Source organism: Pongo pygmaeus, chromosome 19 (assembly GCF_028885625.2).
Source record: "Pongo pygmaeus isolate AG05252 chromosome 19, NHGRI_mPonPyg2-v2.0_pri, whole genome shotgun sequence".
Classification (NCBI taxonomy): domain Eukaryota; kingdom Metazoa; phylum Chordata; class Mammalia; order Primates; family Hominidae; genus Pongo; species Pongo pygmaeus.
The window spans coordinates 81,829,158-81,853,193 of record NC_072392.2 but is presented as its reverse complement, the minus strand read 5'-3'; the positions used below and the strand labels follow the sequence as shown (position 1 = coordinate 81,853,193).

At 45.4% G+C, this 24,036-nt stretch overlaps 1 protein-coding gene and 1 non-coding gene across 3 annotated transcripts in view; one reads left to right on the top strand and one right to left on the bottom strand.

The window, feature by feature from the left end:
* Positions 1–1,132: 1,132 nt before the first annotated feature.
* DCAF7 (DDB1 and CUL4 associated factor 7) overlaps positions 1,133–24,036 on the bottom strand; it is a 45,167-nt gene continuing 22,263 nt past the window's right edge. The window contains exons 2-8 of one of the 2 annotated variants that reach the window (XR_008495171.2): positions 16,791–16,949; positions 15,971–16,082; positions 15,473–15,591; positions 11,687–11,896; positions 10,069–10,186; positions 6,168–6,405; positions 1,133–1,196 (exon numbers count right to left, since the gene is read on the bottom strand). Coding sequence is in view for 1 of the 2 variants with exons in the window: in XM_054458951.2 (XP_054314926.1) it covers positions 6,233–6,405; positions 10,069–10,186; positions 11,687–11,896; positions 15,473–15,591; positions 15,971–16,082; positions 16,791–16,949 (891 nt within the window). In the remaining variant the exon portion in view is untranslated. Of the gene's footprint in view, positions 6,406–10,068; positions 10,187–11,686; positions 11,897–15,472; positions 15,592–15,970; positions 16,083–16,790; positions 16,950–24,036 lie in introns of both variants that reach the window. The other variant, XM_054458951.2, reaches the window with a different exon arrangement.
* Positions 22,118–22,221, top strand: LOC129018447 (U6 spliceosomal RNA). The gene has a single exon (XR_008495277.1). It is a non-coding gene; the product is annotated as a U6 spliceosomal RNA (small nuclear RNA).

The window sequence follows — 24,036 nt, the reverse complement described above, 5'->3', positions numbered from 1 at the left end:
AGCAGTGGGATAGGAACTCCTTCCCCACCCTACCATGTGGGGCATAGGCTTGGGAAATTAGCAGGGACTTGGACATTCCTAGTCAGTCATCTCAAGTAGTTTTCGCTGACCCCATGTGGCTCCCACACAGGCAGAGGTGATCACCTCCTCCTGAGGGGTGATGCCTAAACACATCCATTATTGCACAACAATGCAAGTTATTTGAATTTTTTTTTTATCTTTTAAAAATTTGGGTGGGAGGGGGTAGGGATAAAAGACTACCAATTGGTTACAGTGTACACTGCTCGGGTGATGGGTGCACCAAAATCTCAGAAATCACCATTAAAAAAACTTACTATCCACATAACCAAAAACCACTTGTTCCCCCAAAACTATTAAAATAAAATAAATGCCAGGTGCGGTGACTCACACCTGTAATCCCAACACTTTGGGAAGCTGAGGCAGGTGTATCACAAGGTCAGGAGTTTGAGACCAACCTGACCAACACGGTGAAACTCCGTCTTTACTAACAATACAAAAATCAGTTGGGTGTTGTGGCGCATGCCTGTAATCTCAGCTACTCAGGAGGCTGAGGCAGGAGAATAGCTTGAACCAGGAGGCGGAGGTTGCAGTGAGCTGAGATCGTGCCATTGCACTCCAGCCTGGGTGACAGAGCGAGACCCCGTCTCAAAAAAAAAAAAAAAAAAGACAAGAAAAAAGAAATGCAAAAAAAAAAAAGATTTGTCTTACATCTTAGTCTGGCTAAAAAAAAAATTTTTTTTAATAAAAATTACTAATTGATTGAGACAGGGTCTTGCTATGTTGCCAAGGCTGGTCTTGAACTCCTGGCCTCAAGTGATCCTCCCACCTCAGCCACCCCCATGCCTCAGCTGGGATCACAGACCACTGTGCCCGGCCACAAGTATTTATGTAGATGTCTCCTCTGGTAGACTGCAACCAACTTGAGGGCCATGTCCCCTGGCATAGAGGAGGTGCTCCACTGAATTAACAAGTGAATGACTAAACAGGATATAAAAGGTGATGAGCAGACTGCCCGGCTCGGGCTGGGGCACTGCCACTGTCTATAGAACATGACCAAAGTGACAAAATGCGAAGAACTGAATTCGTCACAAAAAGAAATTCAGTCAATCTATACATGTTCAAGTTTTATTACAAAGTATGATGGGCAGAAAATACGGTACTTCTTATACAGGAGGCTGAAACAGAATGAAAGGGTGAAAATTAGGTTTAATTTACTTAGGAAACAAGAAATAGAAAGTCATAGCTATAACACTCCACTTTCAGGTGCCCATGAAGTAGCCTTCAATGGAGATTCCCCATAGTTGTTTCACAGCACAGTGTTAAAATTTTATTACAAGCCCTGTGTACAATCAGTCCTGTGAAAATATTTATAAAAGAAAAATATTACAGTACAGTTCTGCAAGGGGCAGCTTCCTCTCCACCTGACCGTGGATGCCACAAAACCTATAATATAGAGGGACAGTTTAAATATATAACAAGAATGGAAGTTCAGACATACTAGGCTAAAGGGCACAGAAATGGATCAGTTAGAGTTTAACATTTCAGAGCAAGAAATCTCCATTTTCTACATAGAGGTTTACACAATCATGCTACAAATTCACTCTCGGTGGGGTGGGGAGGGAAAGTCACTGACAAGAGGGGTAGTAAAATACACAGGAACCAAAGCAAGCGAGTCAGACTCAACTAAATCGATTCAAAGCTTCAGCTCAACAATTTTCATAACACATGGTATACCACAATCAACCCGAGGTGAGAACATTTCTTTTAAATAGTAGATAACACATGTTCATAATCACTGGGTTGTCCGAAAGGTGGGTGCCTATAAACTTTCCAGCTGTTACATAGACTGTCAACATCTTTCTTCTTGAGTTTAAACTTTCTTTAGCTTATTTGCTTCTGGTTGGATATACCAGTCCAAGCCTCTTTGGGAATGCACCTGCATGCTTCCATATTTTAAAAATGACATCCAGAAAGTGGCCTCAGAGGACCTGGCCCATCTCATGTGGCCACACATTTGACTTTGACCATTAGCAGCAGTGACACTGTGGGAGGGGGAGAAGGTGCAGGTGGGTGAAGTGGGCAAGGGTCTGTAACACAAGACGCTCTCAGGAGCTGGCCCAGCCAGGGCCTGGCCCAGGGTTCACAGTGACTTTGCTCTGCTCCGCCCTCTTCCCTGGGAAAACCAATCTAAGTATCAAGCACGATCTTCCTTCTTCATCGTGGAGTACACACAGTAAAGGGAAAAGTCTGCTTTGAGGCCTCTACTTCAATGGTCTCCCCTACCCCAAGCCAGGAACGGAAGGGGCTGCCATATTCTCAAAGTGGGGAAGGCAGAGGGACAGTACTGGGCTGCCCTCCCACGTGTGGTAAACCCTGCAGCTCCTACATGTCTTCACGGCCCAGGAATTCAAGGCCCAGGTGGCAGCAGGAAGAAACAGTGGAAAAGCAAGGGGAAGAGAAAAGAGAAAAAGGAGGGGGAAAGTCTGCATAACCGTAATAACCTCTGCTTCTCCTGCTCTGTAACAAACCCACAACCAGGAAGAGCCATGGTCTGGAACAATCATGGGACCCCAAATGCCTGTAGGTTTTTTACACCAAACATCACCCATGGCTGCTCTAAGCTGTCATCTTGTTCCCATAGTTACCTAGCATCACGGATGCCCAATTTATGGCCCAGGAAGGCTGACCCAGGCTAAGGGCAGTCTCACTCCACAGCCATGCAATGGACAGTCTGAATGTTTCCCTACCCCAGACCTTCACTGACCTCTACTATTTCCTCCTCTGATTTAAAGAAAACACTTTGATTTTCTCCTGCATCCTACATCTCCTCCTAAAATTTCGGCCCTAATTGTCATCAAAACCTTGTAGGATTCTGAATTTTTTGTTTCTTCCTGAATCTTAGCCAGTTCTCTCAGAGCCAATCCTGGATTTATAAGGATTTTTCACCTATTTTTATTTTTATTTTTTATTTTTTGAGACGGAGTCTTGCTCTGTCGCCCAGGCTGGAGTGCAGTGGCACGATCTCGGCTCACTGCAAGCTCCGCCTCCCAGGTTCTCACCATTCTCCTGCCTCAGCTTCCCAAGTAGCTGGGACTACAGGCACCCGCCACCACCCCCGGCTATTTTTTTTTGTATTTTTAGTAGAGATGGGGTTTCACCGTGTTAGCCAGGATGCTCTCGATCTTCTGACCTTGTGATCTGGCTGCCTCAGCCTCCCAAAGTGCTGGGATTACAGGTGTGAGCCACCACGCCCAGCCTCGCCCAGTTATTAAATATCTTCCCTCTTCAAGTCCTAACCTTGTAGGCTAATTCCTCCCTGAAGAAGAGGATTCCAATGCTCCTGAGCATAAAAAATTCAGGTCTTGAATGACGTGGACCCATTCTCCAGCTCTCTGGTGGTAGAGGCCTGAGGCCTAATTTATTCAGCACCTCCATCCTTCCGTCAGAACAGATGAGGACAATACAGGCAGCTGTGCCTCAGGCTGCCAGGAGCAAAAGGGCCATCACCAGCTGGGCCACAGCCTGGCGGCGCTTCCATGTGGGCTTCCTGGTAAAGTCCTAGTGGCTGCTCCTCCCGCAGTCAGGGAGAACAGATCCAGGGCCTCCCACCCAGTCTCGCTGGCTGTCAATTTGAGAACCTCAACAAATTACAGAGAGTTGTTTTTGCAACTACAACAGATCGGTGCTTTCTGGAGCATGGCTGGCTTAGAGGCTTTCTAAATCCTGAGACTGTAGAAATCCCCTCCTCAGTCATGGGTCGTCGGGCTGGTGGAGTAAAGGGAGGGTAAGAGAGCTAGGACTCAAAGACCAGCAACTCATCAACTGTGAGTATGTGTGTGCTTGCTTAGAGGGGTGGAGTCTCCCCTGGGTCCCCGGTGGCATTCAGGGGAAGACTGCACTGCAGAACCTAAGGAAGGATGACAGGGGCTGGGCGTCCACAGGGCAAGGGAAATCTCAAAAGTTGTTGGTTTCCAGAGTAAATAGCTATCTTATGCAAATATGTTCTAATTATTATTTTTTTTTCAAGTTGTTGTTTTTGAGTTCCAGCTGACAAATTCCACCATACAGACCAGGCGTCTAAGTGCAGATCAGGAAAGGAATCTTAGAACTCAGTGGATGTAAGCCCTGCCCAGCAGACCAGCCCCTTCTACCACTGACTTCCATTTCAGACCCTTCTCCACAGGAAGGAACTGATGGCCTCCTAAACAAGCAGCCATCAGTTTGGCCTTGCTACCCTTGAGAGAAGGACCCAGTAACCATTAACAAACACAATGAAAAGCAGAGGAGGGTTCTGACCAAGAACTGCTCGCTTTGTATCTCCAAATGATGCAGTGCAAATCCAGTGGCAAATGCAGGAGAGGCAACCACAAGCACATGGCCAGCCAGAGTCCTAAAATCAGAACAACAAAGTAAAAGGGTAGAAGGGGAAATACACTGGCTAAAAAAAGTCTTTTTCTTTGGGACAGGTCCCTGTATGGTAAAGCAAAGAGCTAGACTTTTGGCATATAATGACATCTACTTCTGAAAAGGAAGACTTAACCAAAAAAGCTTAAGGGCCCAGAAGAACAAAGTTACTGTTTTACTTCTCAAGCAGGTGAGAGCAAAAGAGGACAAAACCATCGTTCTTCAGGCCTGCTACTCTACTAATCTCAGATGAGCAATTCAGACGGACTTAAAAACCTTCAGGTAGGAGCAGAGTGCAAGGAACCAGCCAACTTTCCCCCAAGAGCACGTCCCAAACTGCCTGCCCCAAGGGCTCATCTAACGGTGGAATCACACACATGCCCCTCCACGGAACTCATTCACATAACGGAAAGACACCTGCGGCCTGCAAGTCAAAAGACAACTGCAGGCTGCAAGTCTAATACTGCTCAGAACCTAAACTGGGGGAGAGAGGGGTTGACAGGTGTGGGTAGAGCTCTTAACTGGCTGACCCTGGGGGTCTATAATGCCTTTTCCTTCTTTTTTTTTTTCCTCCCTTTTCATTACCCACAGTATGCTTTTTAACTATCTATCCACTTGACAGCCCGGGATTGCCGCAGTCCATCAGTCCATCTCTCATGTAAGGTCTTGTTCAGGGTTGGAAGCACAGACAGGATGCCTCTCGGGAAGACTCTCTCACCTCAGAGCACTCAATCCAAAGAATGCCCAATATACCACCAGGCACAGTAAACTCAACCAACAGAAGCACCGAAGTTCAACTCAGATATCATTCTTGCCTATCATTGAAAAGACACTAAGTGGAATGGCCTGGGGCTTATATTTGGATGGAAAAACAAACTCTGAAAGAATGTACTGGAAATATGCTTGAAGTTCAGCTTCCTGAAATGATTCCCCTCAAGTCAGGTACCCTGACAGCCTGTCTCTCTCAGCTCTACCATGCTCCCAGTGGGAACCAATGGGGCTGGACAGTGGTGCTTCAGGGTAAACAGAGGCTTCCTATGTCTGTTTAGAAGCCCAGAATGCCCTTGAGAGGAGCCAGGCTAAGAAAGGTGTGATGAGTCAGTGGACTTCAGAGCACCAAGGTGGTTTGGACTCTCGGTCAGGTATGTACTATTCAGGCAGTGACTCAAGAAGGCAAACTGCTCATGGGGCCAGGGGACCAGTACCAGCTCCAGGCACTGAGGGAAGAGAAGAAGGTGCAAAGAGGGAGGACTATAAGACAAAGAAATGAAGCAGGAGAGTAAAATTCTTTTCATAAAAAAATTAGCCTGATAGATAACAAATATACAAAGTTAAAATTTGTTAAACACACTGATACTAAGAGAAAAGACAAATTGGTATTTGTTCCCACGTAAGTGCTAACACGAACATGGACATGGATGAGACGTGGACTGCTGCCTTGGGCAGCAAACAGACAGAGACACCTGGGCAGAGGAATAGACACAGCCAGTGTGTGAACTGCTCCTCAACACAACGCCTGACAAACAAATATACATACATTTTTAATTGAGGAACCAAAGGAGAAGAGGAAAGGAGAGAAAATCTTAAAACTCAGCCCTGGGCTGAGGAGGCGCCACACAGCACTGAGTCTGCCACAGAGGGCGATGGGGTAACTGGCCAGGAACTCCTAGAGCAGCTTCTGGTAACAGTGGGTGCAAAGCAATGAAAGACATACTGGCCACTGGAAACATGTTTCTTCTTACTTTGGGGGTGGGGCAGAGGCAGGAAACACAAAAGCCCCTGCCTCGTGGGCACAGCGCCACCAATGCTACACTCTGAGTATCTCCAGACAGTTGTTGTAGCAGATGGCGATCCAGTCGGGCTGAGTTGATGCCCACTGCACATTGTTGATCTCTCCTTCAGCTGTGTAGGCCAGGATAGGGTCCTCGATGGCTCGGGGCATTTGCTGGATGTCCCAGATGAGAGCCTGGTGGTCATCCGCTAGGTACAAAGAAAGCCAGCAAGCAAGGTCACAAGTGAGGCAATGGGGATGATGATCCCTGCATTTCAGGAGCAAGTCACAGTTTACAAAGCACCCCCATGATGGCAGTTCTATTTTAAGCCCCCATTTTATCGATGAGGAAATCGAGATTCGGAAATGTTAAGGCACTTGTTCCAAATCACACAGCTATTCATCCAAGTGAGTGGCAGAGCCAGAACTCAAATCTAGGCCCTGACTCCATCTCCCAGATGTCCCCAGGCTCTATCCACTGCACTAATGAGTCCTTCTCATCTGGGTCAGGTATCAGGAGTGGACAAGGGGATACCAAACATGTCATTTGCAGCCGCTTAAAATACTTGAGTGGTTACAAAGATCCTTCTCTGATCATTCAATATAATGAGAGCGTTTCTTCCCTGTTTGATGGACATTTATGCTTCAGTGAGGTGTTATATAGAAGACTGATAAAGTAGTGCTGATATGTGCTGTTAAAAAATTCTTTCCTGGACAGGCATGGTGGCTTACACCTGTAATCCCAGCACTTTGGAAGGCTGAGGCAGGCAGATCACCTGAGGTCAGAAGTTCAAGACCAGCCTGGCCAACATGGTGAAACCCCATCTCTACTAAAAAAAAAAAAAAAAATACAAATTAGCCAGGTGTGGTGGCACACACCTGTAATCCCAGCTACTCGGGTGGCTGAGGCAGGAGAATTGCTTGAACTCGGGAGGCAGAGGTTGCAGTGAGCCGAGCTCATACCACTGCACTCCAGCATGGGCGACAGAGTGAGACTTCATCTCAAAACAAACAAACAAACAAAATCCAAGAAAATAGCTATGGGAAACACCAGAAAGATGGTAATCGCCTTAAATATATAAAAGCACATGAAAAATAACTAGAAGGAAATACATTAAAATGAGAATGATGGCAATACTAAGATGGCAAGGTTAGGATTTATGTTTACTTTTCTCTAGTTCCTAAGTGATCCGTAATGTGCTCATATTACTTTTTTTTTTTTTTTTTAAATGGAGTCTCGTTCTGTTGCCCAGGCTTGAGTGCAATGGTGCAATCTCGGCTCACTGTAACCAAAGCCTCCCAGGTTCAAACGATTCTCCTGCCTCGGCCTCCCAAAATGCTGGGATTACAGGCATGAACCACCGCACCTGGCCTATATTACTTTTATAATCAAAATAGTAAGTTAATTTTTAAAAAAGAAAAAAAAAAGACAATGGCCTTCAGAGCTGCAGTGTACCCTGACTCTGCCATGCATTCTGATGAAAGTTGGTCTCAGATATACAGAAAATCTGAATAAACTAAACCCTAATAGGCTAATTGTGGGCAATACTAGTCTCCTGCCAAGGCCGCATAGTCTGGGCCAGGTGCAAGATCCCTCTCCCAGGGACAATCAATGCCAAGAGGTCAGGGAATTGCACCTCTAAAGCACTCAGCCCCTTTTCCTCAATGCTCAACCGAGTACACTTGAGCAACAGCTCCTTCGGTTGAAGGGGCTCAAGGCAGGTGCAACACACAAAACAACAGCGAGCCGGACAAAGGCAGCAGCCAGGAGCAGCAAATGGGGCTTCTACGGGGCCAGTCCTGCTTTCCATGAATAATGGATGACACCTTTCTTTTCTGCTTCTTCTATCCCTCCCTATCCACACCCCTGGAAAAAAAAAAAAGAGGGCAATAATGAAGAAGACAGACCACAGTCTGAGGTACAGAAGGCAGCAGCAGGCCCCCAGCTGCTCTTCAAGGAGACATACAGGCATGAGCAGAGGGCCAAAATCAGGAAAAGCTTCATGCCTTCCAAATAATGCTCAAATGGCAGAAAAACACCAGAGTACATTGCTTCTTGGGCTCCATAACAAACCTTGTCCATTATAAGGCTCCTGATTAGTGAGGGGAAGAAAAAAAACACACTAAAAAACTTAAGGAGCAAAACACCACAGGGCTAGGACAGAATCCTATCAGTGCAAAAGGAAGAAGTATATAGTTGTATTTGGGGGCATGGATGTACATCCCTGAAAGTATACCAAAAGGGTCTGGAAGGAGACACATGACCTGTTGATAGAGGTCATCTATGCAGAGGGGGATGGAGGCAGAAATGATATAGGAAGGAGAAAAGATGACCTTCACCTTGCTCTTAAATATGCTTCTGTACTGTTTTCAATTTAAATAACAGATTGGCATTATTTCTACAATAAAAGTGCATTGACAACCAGCATATTTTTCTTTTTTTTTTTTTTTTTTGAGACGGAGTCTCACTCTGTCACCAGGCTGGAGGGTAGTGGCACGATCTCAGCTCACTGCAACCTCCACCTCCCGGGTTCAAGCGATTCTCCTGCCTCAGCCTCCCGAGTAGCTGGGACTACAGGCACGTGCCACCACATCCAGCTAATTTTTGTATTTAGTACAGACTGGGTTTCACCATGTTGGCCAGGATGGTCTTGATCTCCTGACCTCGTGATCCACCTGCCTCGGCCTCCCAAAGTGCTGGTATTACAGGTGTGAGCCACCGCACCCAGCCTTTCTTTTCTTTTTTTAAAATTTATTTTAGAGGCAGGGTCTTGATTGGTTGCCCAGGCTGGAGTGCAGTGGCACAATCATAGCTCACTGTAACCTCAAACTCCTGGGCTCAAGGGATCCTCTCACCTCAGCCTCTAAGTAGCTGGGACTACAGGAATTCACCACCACACCCAGATAGTTTTTTTTAACTTTTTGTAGAGATGACGTCTCACTATACTGCCCAGGCTGGTCTTGAACTCTTGGCCTCAAGCAGTCCTCCCACTTTAGCCTCCCAAAGTGCTGCAATTACAGGCCTGAAACGCTGTGCCTGGCCCAACATATTTTTAAGGGGTACTTTTTTTTTTTTGGAGACAGAGTCTTGCTCTGTTGCCCTGGCTGGAGGGCAGTGGCGTAATCTCTGGTCAATGCAACCTCCACCTCCTGGGTTGAAGTGCTTCTTCTGCCTCAGCCTCCTGAGTAGCTTGGACTACAAGTGCGTGCCACCATGCCTGGCTAATTTTTTTTGTATTTTTAGTAGAGACAGGGTTTCACCATGTTTGTCAGGCTGGTCACGAACTCCTGACCTCAGGTGATCCACCCGCCTCAGCCTCCCAAAGTGCTGGGATTACAGGCATGAGCCACTGCGCCCAGCCAGTAAGGGGTGCTAGCTTTGGTCTGGGAAACAGTGAAATGAAAACCACAAGTCACAAACCACAACCAGGCAAAGTTCTGTGGGGCCCTCCGATGCATCCAGAGCTCACTGTGGGTTTGTTATAGTGAAACCTGAAAGGTCCCATGGAGATGTTGATCTTCGCAGTCCCAAAGATTCTGTTACATCCATGAGGGATGCCTCCCTTTCCCCATATTCCTGGAATTGAGTCCTCTGTGCCACCCAGATTGCAGGGGGACAGTACAAGGCACAGCCCTATAACTGACACATGTTGTAAATCATATATGAAGATGTTCTGATGTCCATGAGGGTACAAGATCGTCTAAAAATTTGTACTGATTGAATTTCACAAGTGTGGAGAGGCTCCAACTAGTCATTTTGTATAAATCTCTCAAGACTGTCCTTAGAAAACAGTAACAACTACAATTCTAAGGAGCCAAGAGAATAGATTTCCTCCATCCCTCCCAGATTTCTTTCTCCCCACCATGATTACCTGCAGTGCAGATGTGGCAGGATGAATGTGGGGCCCACGCAATGCCATTGACACATGCTCGATGGTTGTTTAACCTGGCGACAGGTGTGCAGGGAACCCGGACATCTAGAATCACCACCTGCGGAAATAGCAAGTAAAAGGCCTGGGATCATCAGAGTTTCACAGAAAAAAACAAAAAATACTATCCACATGCAAAAATATTTTTAGGCATAATTTTTCATTTGTGGATTTAAAGAACTAGAGACAGGATTTCCATAGGATTGAGGGAAAAGAAGACAAAGGACACGGGTAGTTTAAAGTCTCTATCTTGAGCAACACTGGGCCTTTAGACTGATAGGGGAGATGCAGAAGCAGGCAACAGGAGTCTGGGTAATCCTGGGTCCCAGCAGGTGCATGTGGTAAGAATTCTATGCATCTCAGATGAATGGAATGAGAGCCCAGCCGAAGCAGAATCTGAGGTGCTAGCGCCACCAAACCAAGGACAACCAATGCATTCTCCCCACCCACAATTCACCTCTTATCAAGTAACAGACTAGAAAGAGCTGCCATTTGTTTTTCTTTTTTTTTGAGACAGAGCCTGCTCTGTCGCCCAGGCTGGAGTGCAGTGGCGTGATCTCTGCTCACTGCAAGCTCCGCCTCCCAGGTTCAAGCCATTCTCCTGCCTCAGCCTCCCAAGTAGCTGGAACTACAAGTGCCCACCACCAGGCCTGGCTAATGTTTTGTATTTTTTTAGTAGAGATGGGGTTTCACCATGTTAGCTAGGATGGTCTCGATCTCCTGACCTGTGATCCGCCCACCCTGGCCTCCCCAAGTGCTGGGATTACATGTGTGAGCCACCGTGCCTGGCCTTTTTTTTTTTTTTTTTAGACGGAGTCTTGCTCTATCTCCCAGGCTGGAGTGCAATGGCACAATCTTGGCTCACTGTAACCTCTGCCTACCAGGTTCAAGCGATTCTCTTGCCTCAGCCTCCCGAATAGCTGGAACTACAGGCATACACCACCACACCCAGCTAATTTTTGTATTTTTAGTAGAGACGAGGTTTCGCCAGGTTGCCAGGATGGTCTCGATCTCTTGACCTCGTGATCCACCCGCCTCGGCCTCCCAAAGTGTTAGGATTACAGGCGTGAGCCAGAGGCCTGGCCAGAGAGCTGCCATTTCTACATCTGTTTGCTAAAGCTAGATGAATCTGTCCAGACTACAGAAGGGAAAATCTGCTTTTTCACTCAGCACCATAGGCACGTACGATTTGGTTTACTCTTTAGATATTGCTTTTCCTGGCTCTACCTCCAACTCTTCAAAAATTAAAAGTTCTTAACAAGTAATTCTTATTCCAGGTTAGGCTTTCTCAGTCCCAGGACTGCTGTCATTTTAGGTAGGATATACTTTGCTGGGGGACTGTCCTGGGCACTGTAGGATATTTAGCAGCCTCCCTGGTCTCTACCCCCTAGATGCCATAGTACCAACTGCGTCTCCAGAGCTGTGACAATCAAAAATGCCTCCAGACATTCCCAAAGATACTCCGGGGGCCAAACTGCTCCAGTTGAGAACAAGCCTTCTAGATATACTAAGCAGTGCTGGAGTTAGGCAGGGCCCATGGTAGCCTGAGGGGAGTGCTCACCTCCATTCCATCCATGGCCATGGTGGCCAGGTAGTTAGGGTCCTGCTTGTTCCAGCAGAGGCGAAGCAGTGGGTGATGCTGTGGGTCTTCGTAAATGATGGTGCTGTGTTCTAGATGGCGGAGGTCAAACATTCGCACCGAGCCATCAGCACCCACAGAGGCAAACATGTCCCTGCCACCCCCGGCCCGGCTAAATGCAATATCATAGACCTGTTGGTGAACAAGAAGCTCTGGTCAGATTCAGATCCATTACCTCTTCTTCCTATAGGAGGGAAATCTGCCACGTCCAGTTCATCTAAACCTCGCTCATGACACAAAAGCAGGTAAATGAAGCCCAAACAGAGTCTGTGAGTACTGAAACCAGAGAGCTCTAATATCAGTGGCTTCCCAAAGATGGAAGATCATTCTGCTATAGAAATTGGCTGGCTTCTTCCCACATTCCTGCTTTCCAAGTCTTCTTCCTCCAACCCCTGTGATAAAACAAAGGCATATACCCTGCTGACCAACAGAATAGTGGCTGTCTTCTGCTACACGACAAGAATGAGACATTTATTTCCTGGGCCTTGTGCACAACCAGAGGCAGGTCTACGATGAGCCCATTAAGGCCTAGATCATCAATCACAGAGGTGAAAGCAGCCCTCCTGTGGCCACTTAATAGCAGCCAAGCTGATTCTACTGTGAAACCTGGACCTGAGACTCATTTGCAAGAAAGAGGTAACAGAAATTTTGAGTCATGGGAGGCCTAGATGTTCCTGTATTCACAAATAGGTTTAATAGCACCCTCTTGTCCTAGGACATGTTGTTTCTTCTCCTAGTTGGTTTGTGATCATAAGTGAATCAATTTAGGTTCTGAATCACTGTTTTCTGCTTTTATTTGCTGCAAACATTGCATATCACTAACGTCTATGAGGAAACAGAGGCAGAGGGCAATGGAGAGCTTCAGAGAAAGGACAAAGGCCAGGTGCAGATTACACCTGTAATCCCAGCACTTTGGGAGGCTGAGGTGGGCGGATCACAAGGTCAAGAGATCAAGACCATCCGGGCCAACATGGTGAAACCCCATCTCTACTAAAAATACAAAAAAATTAGCTGGGCATGGTGGCTGGCGCCTGTAATCCCAGCTACACAGGAGGCTGAGGTAGGAGAATCGCTTGAACCCAGGAGGCAGAGATTACAGTGAGCCGAGATCACGCCATTGCACTCCAGCCTGGGACAGAGCGAAACTCTGTCTTAAAAAAAAAAAAAAAAAAAAAAAAAAAGGACGAAGAGGGACGAAGAGAGAGCCAGAGACAGACAAGTAGAGAGAGAAACAGAAAAACTAATGCCAAACAAAACTCATCTTCTGGGGATAATGACAGCTGACTTCTGGGGAGACATGACTAGAATTTCTCACTAAATATTACAGCTCCGGTGTTGAGGTTCTGCCTACAGAGGGACACTGCCAAATGAGCATCTATTGCTATTTAACCTCATGAATTCCTTTTTTTTCTGGCTATGAAGAAATTATGCTTGTCTTTCTATGGCAGGAAGTAGAAGTGGTTCAAAAGGGACCGGGCCAGTCATCAACAAGGAGGCACTCAGGCCTGACATGCCTGACAGATCGAGGCTTTGTCTAGTACTGTACAGCTGCTTTCAGGCACAGCCATGTTGATCAGTATGTATACCCCCCGATGCCAGCTCCTGGTAACCCTCAGGGACAGAGATCCCACAGGTGCCATGGGCAGTGTGGCCGAGTGTGTAATGCTCTTTCGGCTCTAAGTGACTGCTCCTTCAGTGCTCCGCTAGCATGGTTCACTGGGAAACCAAGGGAAGGTGACAACTCCCAAGTACACTAAACCCTCTTCTACACTGATCTGCCAGGTATCAATGAGAGCCTTCCAAACAAGTCTTTTCCTAGAGAAAAGTGGACTGAGAAAAATCAAAGGTGCTAGAAAGGTGCTATTACTGTTTCTCTAGAGCCACTATCCTTTCTCAGGTTTATTCCTTCAAGACAAGGCTGCCAGTCCAGGCCTGTCTGCTGTCAAGATCCATTCCTGGCCTTTCTCCCTGCTCTTCTCTGTGTCACAAGAGAACTGATTCCTACAGCATGCATTTGGCAGGGTCTCAGATCTGCTGTCTGCTTCTGGCTGGTTCAGCCATGGGAGGCTTTGGTGGAAAAATGGATGATGGGAGGCAGGGAGAAGCTAAGGTATTTCTCCTCCCCTCTCTCTGTTCCTAGAAGTGTCTGCCAGGTAAATCCAGCCCCTGGGCTCCAGGAACCCTGCCTCCTCCCATGGTCCCTCTGGCCTATAGGCAGCTGCAGCTTCCTGCTGCTCCCATTCTATGGATGACCTCACTGCTACCTGTGTGGCTTCTCAGCTTTACCATCTTCTGTATAAGCAGCCCCTGGATTAAATCCCTGCAGTTCAAATACTTGAGAGTAGTTCCCATTTTCTGGGTTGGACCTAACAGACAACAGCAGGCTAAGCTGTCATATAACTAAAATGTAGCAGCTTGTTCAACTTGATGCCAAGAGGGTTTCCAGAAGTTCCTTATTGGTCCTCTCTGTGGGACAAACTCTTCATTTGACCCCTGGTTTAGCAGCAGTCAACTCTAGAAGTCTTGTAACAGGGCTTACCCTCAGGAGTATAGAAAGCCAAAGACAACCCCTTACTAAGAATGATAACCTGGGTCACATCTTCCTATGCTGTTGACAACCTCAAGTTTCTGACCTAAGGTCAAGGCATTCTTTTTATCTGTATAGATATTAATACCCCTAGCTGTGTAGGGTAAGGTAGAAAAGAACAGGAAATAGTACCCACAGGAGATGAGAGTACCAGGAGCATGCAACAGCTCTAGTAGGAAAAGACTTCTGGGGATTTTCCAAAATCACTGAGAAGAATGCTTTGATTAAAATGCAATTGGCCAGGCGTGGTGGCTCACGCCTGTAATCCCAGCACTTTGGGAGGCTGAGGTAGGTGGATCACCTGAGGTCAGGAGAGTTCGAGACCATCCTGGCCAACATGGTGAAATCCCGTCTCTGCTAAAAAATACAAAAATTAGCCAGGCGTGGTTGCGGGCACCTGTAATCTCAGCTACTCCGGAAGCTGAGGCAGGAGAATTGCTTGAACCCGGAAGGCGGAGGATGCAGTGAGCCCAGATTGCGCCACTGCACTCCAGCCTGGGCAACAAGAGGAAAACTTTGTCTCAAAAAAAAAAAAAAAAAAAAAAAAAAAAAAGCAATCACAAATAGCTCTCCTCAGTTTTCCCAATAAACATAGAAGCATACCATCAAAGTCAAATATATTCCATTGCCTCCATTGCCAACAATAATGAAAGTATAAAGATTAAGTGAACATACTAGGATTTGGTAAAACATTTATAGAGAAAAATGAATAATTAGGTTTGTCTCTCAGAAAATTTTTTCTCTTCCTGTCTCCCTTCCTTCCTCCCTCCCCAAATCTAATCTGTTTCAAGATAAGTATTACTCTAAAGTTATTTTCTAATCACATCAGTTCCCAGCTCCTCTATAAGAGACTTTGTTATTTTAAAAAAGCAACCTCTGGCATGAAAAGAACAATGACAGACCGTAGAATAGGTCATTTACATTAGCCAAAAAAAAGCATTAGTTTACAATAGTGTTGTTTTCCCGTTTTTGATACATTACTATTGTCAATTTAGACAAGAAGATGTTATGTTATGATTTTCTACATAAATTGCAGAACTATGAGAGAACAATCTGACCTCTTCCTATGCGGAAGGCACAGGAAGCATTTGAGGAAAGATGAAATGGAAAAGCATCGTTACCTCTTTGTCATGGGCGATCAGTTGGGTCTTCACGTGGCCAGACACAAGATTCACTCGCCCTAACACCTGCCCTGTCTCCAGCCCCCAGATGGTGCACGTCGTATCAATGCTTGAGGTACCTGCAAACAACCAGTGCAAGTCAGGGCTAACGGGACCAAGGTTCTCAGGCAAGCTTCCCTCCTGTGTCTACTCATCTGCTCAGCCCAGGGAGCAGCATACCATAAAGACTACAGAAAACAAGGTGGGGGCTACCGGCAGAGCCACACAGGAAGTCAGGTCTTCACTCCTCACCACAGGACCTTAGATTCTAACTGGAGAGACAAGATCTACACACACGGAAAGCTCACCCACACAAAGGAATTAATAAATAACCACATTCCACGCCTAGCCTACTTCCCACTGAGCCTTGTTCTAGGATGATGTATGGCCCAGTGTGACATCTGAGAAAATGTATTTTGGCTTCTTCCAGCTGAAATACGTACTCCCTAACTCCCTTACCTAAAAGATAAGGATCCACTTCATTCCAGTCAAAGGAGGTCAGGGGAGCACAGAAATCAGAGTTCTTATTATTGTTTAGCAAACACTCCAGCCTGGTCTCTGTTTCACCAACCTGAAGGAACAAGAATTTTTTAAAAAATCAGCCAGTCTTATCCTCATAAAAAGCCTTTTAAAAAATCCCTGTTTAGAAAATATCTTAGCAAACATAAGACATGAGGGGAAAACATTTTTATCAAAAACAGTAATAAACCCAGGACTCCCTGAATGCTACTTTTTCCCATACTTTCTCCTCTGCCCAGCTTTGTTTTCTACATTTTCATCCCTGCACCTTCCTAGAGGAGAGGTCTTCTCACTTTGCCCAGCCTGGAACCTCTGCACAGGTGTACTAAGGCCACGCCCATGCTACAGAGGACGCTGCTGCTGCTGAGCTCAGCTGAGGGTGGAGGGAAACCTCCAAGATCCACTCACACACTTTATCAGAATCAATGGCCTGGTATTTCATTTAGTTTACTCAAAAATACCTTGGCTACAAACAGAATATGAGTTCCCAAGTATTCCCACCTCCACTGAAGGCTATCATCGTCACCTTGGGTTGACTGAGCTGACTGCAGCCAGCAGCCAGACCTCATGGAATCTTGACTTGATATACTAGAAAATCTGCTGAGCCAAACGAGGCCAGTCCATTTAAGTTTCACTTGCTTCTCCCGTGCTGCAATGACACTTGCTGCCTCTGACCCCTGTCTGTTCTGTGACTTCTCACTGCTAACAGCTGAGGCTGAGAAAGCCCACTTGTCTGGCTGCTAATAAAGCATCCGCTTACCCTCCACACACGGAGATAGTCGCCACTTGTTGCCAGTAGGTCTGGATAGACGCCTTTTGTGTCAGGGATCCACATGAGCTTTGTGGTGGGGTACGGGTGGTCAAAGGTGTTTCTGCAAATAAACTCTGAACTCTCCTCATCTAAACCAACAAGCTGAACCTGTAACATACCAAAGTTGAGCCACATAAGCATTTGTGAGCAGTACAGCAAATACGTTAGATCCCTGGTCAGTGACAGAGGTTTTTTTTGCTTTTTGTTTGTTTGTTTGTTTTTTGTTTTAAAGACAAGATCTTGCTCTGTTGCCCAGGCTGGAGTGCAATGGTGCGACCACAGCTCAATGCAGCCTCCACCTCCTGGACTCAAGTGATCCTTCCACCTCAGCCTCTTAAGTAGCTGGGGTTAGAGGCATGCACCACCAGACACAGCTAATTTTGTTCATTTTTTGTAGAGACAAGGCCTCATATGTTGCCCAGGCTGGCCTTGAACTCCTGGGCTCAACTGATCCTCCCACCTCAGCCTCCCAAAGTGCTGGGATTATAGACATGAGTCACCATGCCTGACCAGTAACAGAAGTCTTGACACTGTACTACACTAAACTGCAGAATCAAAAACGACTGTCATGAGAGGGCATCTAGTCCAACCATCCTCTGGCAGACAAGGACACCCAGACTCAAAGGGGTGGTTACACTCAACACTGCAAAGCCAGTAGGAGACAGAGACAAGATTTGATTACAGGTTTTCTGACTCAAGTCTGCATTCTTGACTCCAACTACATAAGTGCACTATCTGCCAGGCCAGGCACACCTTCCCCCGAAACCCCTGAGGTATTTGAAAATGACCAGGGGTGGTCTTGGCTGCCACAATGACTGAAGTGCTTAGGACATTTGGTGCTCAGGGGCCAGGAATATGAAACACCCTTTGCAATTTCATTAAACAAACTAATGCTCACTTAAAAATCCAATAGTGCACAACCCTCACCAACCCCAAACTCAACACTGGCTCATTATGTTTACACATAAAGGTATGTCAAATGACCGTTTGAGAGCCCAAACCACTGCAACTTGCAAAAAAAGTGGGCGCCATTGATGAGAAAGTCCCACCTAGCTCTGATCACTTTTTCTTAGAGTCAATTTTAGCCCACCATTAACTTCCAATCTTTGCTGTCAAACTCAATCTGGCTCAGTGGGACACTAACTGTACATTTGCTTATGAACTTCCAACTGGAAGATGGAATGGTGGGGATATTTGGTAAAGATCCACAATAAGGGCAAAAGCACTAACCAGACAACACAAAATAGAATTCCTTCTACTCATCTTTCTGACCTCAGTCTCAGACACCAGTATCTTCCAGACATTTGTCCCCCCAAAGTTAGGTATAGTTGCATACAATAAAACCCACTCAAGTGTACAGTTAAATGAGTTTTGGCAAATGTACAGTTGTATAACCCCCACAGTAAGAAATAAAACATTTCCATTAACCCAGAAAGTTCTCCCAGGCTCCTCTGCAGTCAACCCCTCATACCTACCCCAAGTAGCCACTGATCTATGGTTTTGTCTCTCCATAATACCATATAAATAGAATCAGATGGTCTTGAGTCTTTGTGTCTGGCTACTTTCACTCAGTACACTGCTCTTGAGATTCATCCATGTTCTTGTGTGTATCAGTAGTTGCTTTTCTACTGCTGAATAATATTGCATTATGTGCAATGTGGCACTATAATTTTGGGTTTTTGAGACAGGGTCTCACTCTGTTGCACTGGTTCCAGTGCAGTGGTGCAATCATGGTTCACTGCAGGCTCAACCTCCTGGGCTTAAGCAATCCTCCAGCTTCAGCCTCCCGAGCAGCTGGGACCACAGGCATGTGCCACCACACCCAGCTAATTTCTAAATTTTTTTGTAGAGATGGGGTCTCCTTATGTTGCCCAGGCTGGTCTTGAACTTCTGGGCTCAAGCGATCCTCCCGGCTTGGCCTCCCAAAGTGCTGGGATTGCAGGCGTAAGCCACCGCGTCCAGAAAATTTTTTATGTCCTAGTTAAGAAATCTTTGCCTAATCCCAGATCCCAAATATTTTTCCCTATGTTTCCTTCTAAAAGTTTTCTAGTTTTAGGCTTCATATTTAGGTCTCTGAGTCATTTCAAGTTAAAGTTTTATATGGTACAAGATATGAATCAAGGTTTGCTTTTTGTTGTTGTTGTTTTTCTTTTTGAGATGGAGTTTCCGCTCTTGTCACCCAGGCTGGAGTGCAATGGCACAATCTTGGCTTATGGCAACCTCTATCTCCTGGGTTCAAGCCATTCTCCTACCTCTCTGCCTCCTAAAAGCTGGGACTACAGGCATGTGCCACTACGCCCGGCTAATTTTTTAATATTTTTAGTAGAGAAGGGTCTTCACCATTTTGGCCAGTCTAGTCTCGAACTCTTGACCTCAGGTGATCCACCCGCCTCGGCCTCCCAAAGTGCTAGCATTACAGGCGTGAGCTACCGCTCCCGAACAAGGTTTGCTTTTTTACATATGAATGTCTGACTGTTCCAGCATCATTGGTTGAGAATTCTTTCTCCTTTGAATTACCTTGACCCCTTTACTGAAAATCAGTTGACCATGTATTTGTTCATCTATTTCTGGACTCTATTCTGTTCCATTATCTATTTGCCTATCTGTTTGCTAGTAGGCAAACTGTTTTGATTATAGTAGCTTTCTAGTAAGTTCTAAAATCAGATAGTGAGTTCTCCAACTTTGTTCTTCTGTTTCAAAATTGTTTTCCTATTCTCTACTTTTGCTTTTCCATGTACATTTTACAATCAGCTTGTCAAATTTTACAAAAAGCCTGCTGAGATTCTGATTGGGATTGTGTTGAATCTATCGAGCAGTTTGGGGAGAACTGACATCTTACAATATTAAGTCTTCCAACCCATAAACATAGCACATTTCTCCATTAATTTAGGCCTTTTTTAAGTTCTTTTTTTTTGAGACAGAGTCTCGCTCTAGCACCCAAGCTGGAGTGCAGTGGCACGATCTTGGCTCACTGCAACCTCTGCCTCCCAGGTTCAAGCGATTCTCATGCCTCAGCTGGGACTACAGGTGCGCACCACCACACTCAGGCAATTTTTGTATTTTTAGTAGAGATGGGGTTTTGCCATGTCATCTAGGCTGGTCGCTAACTCCTGGCCTCAAGTGATCTGCCTGTCTCGCCCTCCCAGGGTGCTGGGATTACTACAGGCATGAACCACCGCACCCGGCTGCCTTCTTTAATTTCTTTCAGCAATATTTTAAAGTTTTCAGTGTACTTCTTATGATTCTTTCATTAATTTTATTTCTTTATTTCTTTTTCTGAGACTGAGTCTCGCTCTGTCACCTCAGCTGGAGTGTAGAGGCATGATCTCCGCTTACTGAAACCTCCGTCTCCCAGGTTCAAGCGATTCTCCTGCCTCAGCCTCCCATGTTGCTGGAATTACAGGCATGCGCGACCACGCCTGGCTAATTTTTATTTTTATTTTTATTTTTTAGTAGAGACAGGGTTTCACCATGTTGGCCAGGCTGGTCTCAAACTCCTGACCTCAAGTGATCTGCCCATCTCAGCCTGACAGAATTCTAGGATTATTGGCATGAGCTACTGCGCCTGGCCCATTAACTTGATTTCTACATAAGTTTTATGTTATTATAAATGAAATTGTGTTTTATTTAATTTATTATTTTTAAGACAGGATCTTGCTTGTCACCCAGGGTGGAGTGTAGTGGCTCGATCACAGCTCACTACAGCCTTGACCTCCCAGACTCAAGTGATCCTCCCACCTCAGCCTCCCAAGTAGCTGGGACTACAGGTACTAGCCACCGTACCCAGCTAATTTTTGTATTTTTTGTAGAGACAGGGTTTTGTCATGTTGCCCAGGCTGGTCTTGAACTCCTGGGCTCAAGTGATCCACCCACTTTGGCCTCCCAGTATGCTGGGCTTACACATATGAGCCACTGTGCTTGACCATGAAAATGTTTTAAATTCCATTTCCAATTGTTCATTGGTATTGTATATAGAAATACAACTGATTTTTGTACATTAATCTTGGCTTCTATAACTTTGCTACATTAGTTGTTAGTTTTAGTAGCTTTTTTGTAGATTCCTAAGGATTTTTCTATGTGTATTCATAGATCTTGTCATCCATGTTTAACTCTTAAAAATCCATATGACTAAGTCTAAATATTCATTTTATGGAGCACCCACAGACTTTCAACAATCATATAATTGTTAGGGGAGATAATGTATAAAGATGTAAAAGGAGACAAAACCCAGTGCCCTAAAACACTTAAGATAGCAATGCAAGTAATGTCACAAGGTAATACATGATTGGCTCATTTATGACACAGATAATAATCGATAACAATTGAGAGGAAACAGCAATAATTCAAATGGGGCACCTGAGGAAAAGAGGAGTTAGCATCTGAGCAGAGTCTTCAAAGGAGAATAGGAAGGATCTGGGTAGGCAAATAGGAAAGGGAAGGGCATCCCAGGTAGGTAGAACAGAAGGGTCACACATACAAAGGTGGCAAACTAAATGACCCATTTGATAGCAGCAAGCAGGCCTGTTTGAGAGCGCCACATGGGAGTGCAGCAGAGATGCGGCTGGGAAGGTGTGCTGAGGGTAGGCTGGAAGGCACCAAAAGCAACCATGGCCTTCCCCCGATGAAGGTGTCTGAGAAGACAGTGGTATGATTACAAGGCCTCTGAGGACCACACATCTGGTAGTGCTGGGCAGGACAGACTGGATCAAGGAGGTGGCTGGAGGCAGGGAGCCCAGAGGGGAACAGGGGAAAAATTAAGGGACAGTGATAATGGCAAGGGATAACCAGGAATGGCTGCAAGAGGGACTGTGACCAAATGAACAGTTTTTACATGGAACTAAAAAGTTGACATTCTGACCTTTGCAGATTTTTTTTTTTTTTTTTTTTTTTTTGAGACGGATTTTCACTCTTGTCACCCAGGCTGGAGTGCAATGGCGTGATCTTGGTTCACTGCTACCTCAGCCTCTCAGGTTTAAGCGACTCTCCTGCCTCAGCCTCCCAAGTAGCTGGGATTACAGGCAGATGCCACTGTACCCAGCTAATTTTTTTGTGTGTTTTTCGTAGAGATGGGGTTTCACCATGTCGATCAGGCTGCTCTCAAGCTCCTGATCTCAGGTGATCCACCCGCCTTGGCCTCCCAAAGTGCTGAGATTACAGGCATAAGCCACCACGCCCAGCCGGAAAATATTACATAAAGAAGGAAGATTCTAGATGAAACGTGGAATTTTTGGTATCAGCCTTTGTAGAGGAGAAACGGGAAAAAAACCCAGATGAGAGTGCTTGCTTCAGCAGCACACACACTCAAATCGGAACTATACAAAGGTTAGCATGGCCCCTGCACAAGGATGACACGGAGATTTGTAAAGTGTTCTGTATTTTCACAAAGGATAAATGCTTGAGGCAATGGATACCCAATTTTCCAAGTTGTGATTATTATGTTTTGCATGCCTATACCAAAATAGATACACCTATTATGTACCCACACAACAACAACAACAACAAAAACATGAAAGGCTAAATTCTCAGGCTCATTGGGCAGAATAAAGAATAAACCTCTGAGGCTGGGTGTGGTGGCTCCCACCTGTAGTCTCAGCACTTTGGGAGGCCAAGGTGGGTAGACTGCTTGAGCCCAGGAGTTCGAGACCAGTCTGGGCAACATGGTGAAACCTCATCTCTACAAAAAATACAAAAATTAGCTGGGTGTGGTAGCGCATGCCTGTAGTCCCAGATAATTGGGAAGCTGAGGTGGGAGGATGGTTTGAGCCTAGGAGGTAGAGGTTGCAGTGAGCTGAGATCACGCCACCACACTGCAGCCTGGGCAACAGAGCGAGGCCTTGTCTCAAAAAAACAAAGAAAAAAGAAAGAATAAGTCTCTGATGTAGATTGTGAGCCAGCTATTTCATTTATATATTCATTCAAGAAGTATTTAGTGAACAGCTCTTAGGAGTCAGGCACTGTTTTAAGTGCTGTGGATACACCAGGGAGCACGAAACCCCAAATCCCTCTCTAACTTTGCAGATAACACTGTGAAGTTCAACTGTAAGAGAAAATGTCTTTCAAGTCATCAGAGATTTCCTCCCAAGCTTCAAATATCCGATCTTGTGAGCATTTGACACTTGGGATCCTCTTAGCCTAACAAAACTTTCTACCACCCAGCCCTAACTTACCTTATATTCCACCTTCATTTATCTAGTCACTGTTTCCCATCCCTTTCCTTACACTTCCCTCTATACCTGTAAAATCCTCATGCTTCCTTTCCACTGACCCAAATCCTGCCCAATGTTAATACAGCACAGTGGAATTGGGCTTCTAGGGCTCCCCACTTAACCACCTGCTAGCTGTAAGACTTTGGACATGTTACTTAACTCTGCTCATCTTGTTTCCCAATCTGTAAAGTGAGGATATTCACAGTACCTACCTCGAGTTGTATGTAACAGCTCTACGTAGAACTGTCTTACTCAATATATGAGCTTTGAATATTATGACATCTTGCCTCCTTCATAAGGCATTCACAGTCTTCCTGGTCCAGTGCTCTTTCTTTCAGTGCTTGTCTCTACCATCTGTTTGGTGACTAATCCCATAGTGCCTCATGAAAGCACTGACATTACTGTCTTATGCTATTTCACTTAGTAAATGCCTTAAATATAGGCCTGTGTCTTACTTCTGCTTGTACTGCCTACAGCAATGGTTTTCCAACTTAGCTATCAGACTTGCCTGAAGAGGTTTACATTCCTAGGCCTCCAACTCCAGCCTAAGATTCTGATTCAGTAAGCGTCAAGTGAGGCCCAGGACTCTCTATTCTTAGGAATTCATCACCCCTGGTGATGTGATTTCAGCAAAGTTTGACAATCTCTGAACAATAGTACCTAACCTAGGAGAGAAGTCAGAAAATAGCTGAGATTCAATCTTTCCTTGACCTTCTCAATGCTTTCTGAAGAGGTAATGACTTGAATTTTTAATTTGAATTCAAGAAAAAAGCCATCCTCATTGTTCAGAAAAGGCTCATGAAATTCAAGTCCTGATGTTATTTTTAAAAATGATTTTCCCCAATTAGAAAATTAAAACGTTTTCATTATAAAAAATACTGCCCCCCCACACACAAAAATTAAAATTAAAATCCCACCACATAAAGATAACCATTAATTTTCTCTTTTCCCCTGGTTCGTTATAGTTTTCAAGTATTTTTAAGCATTAG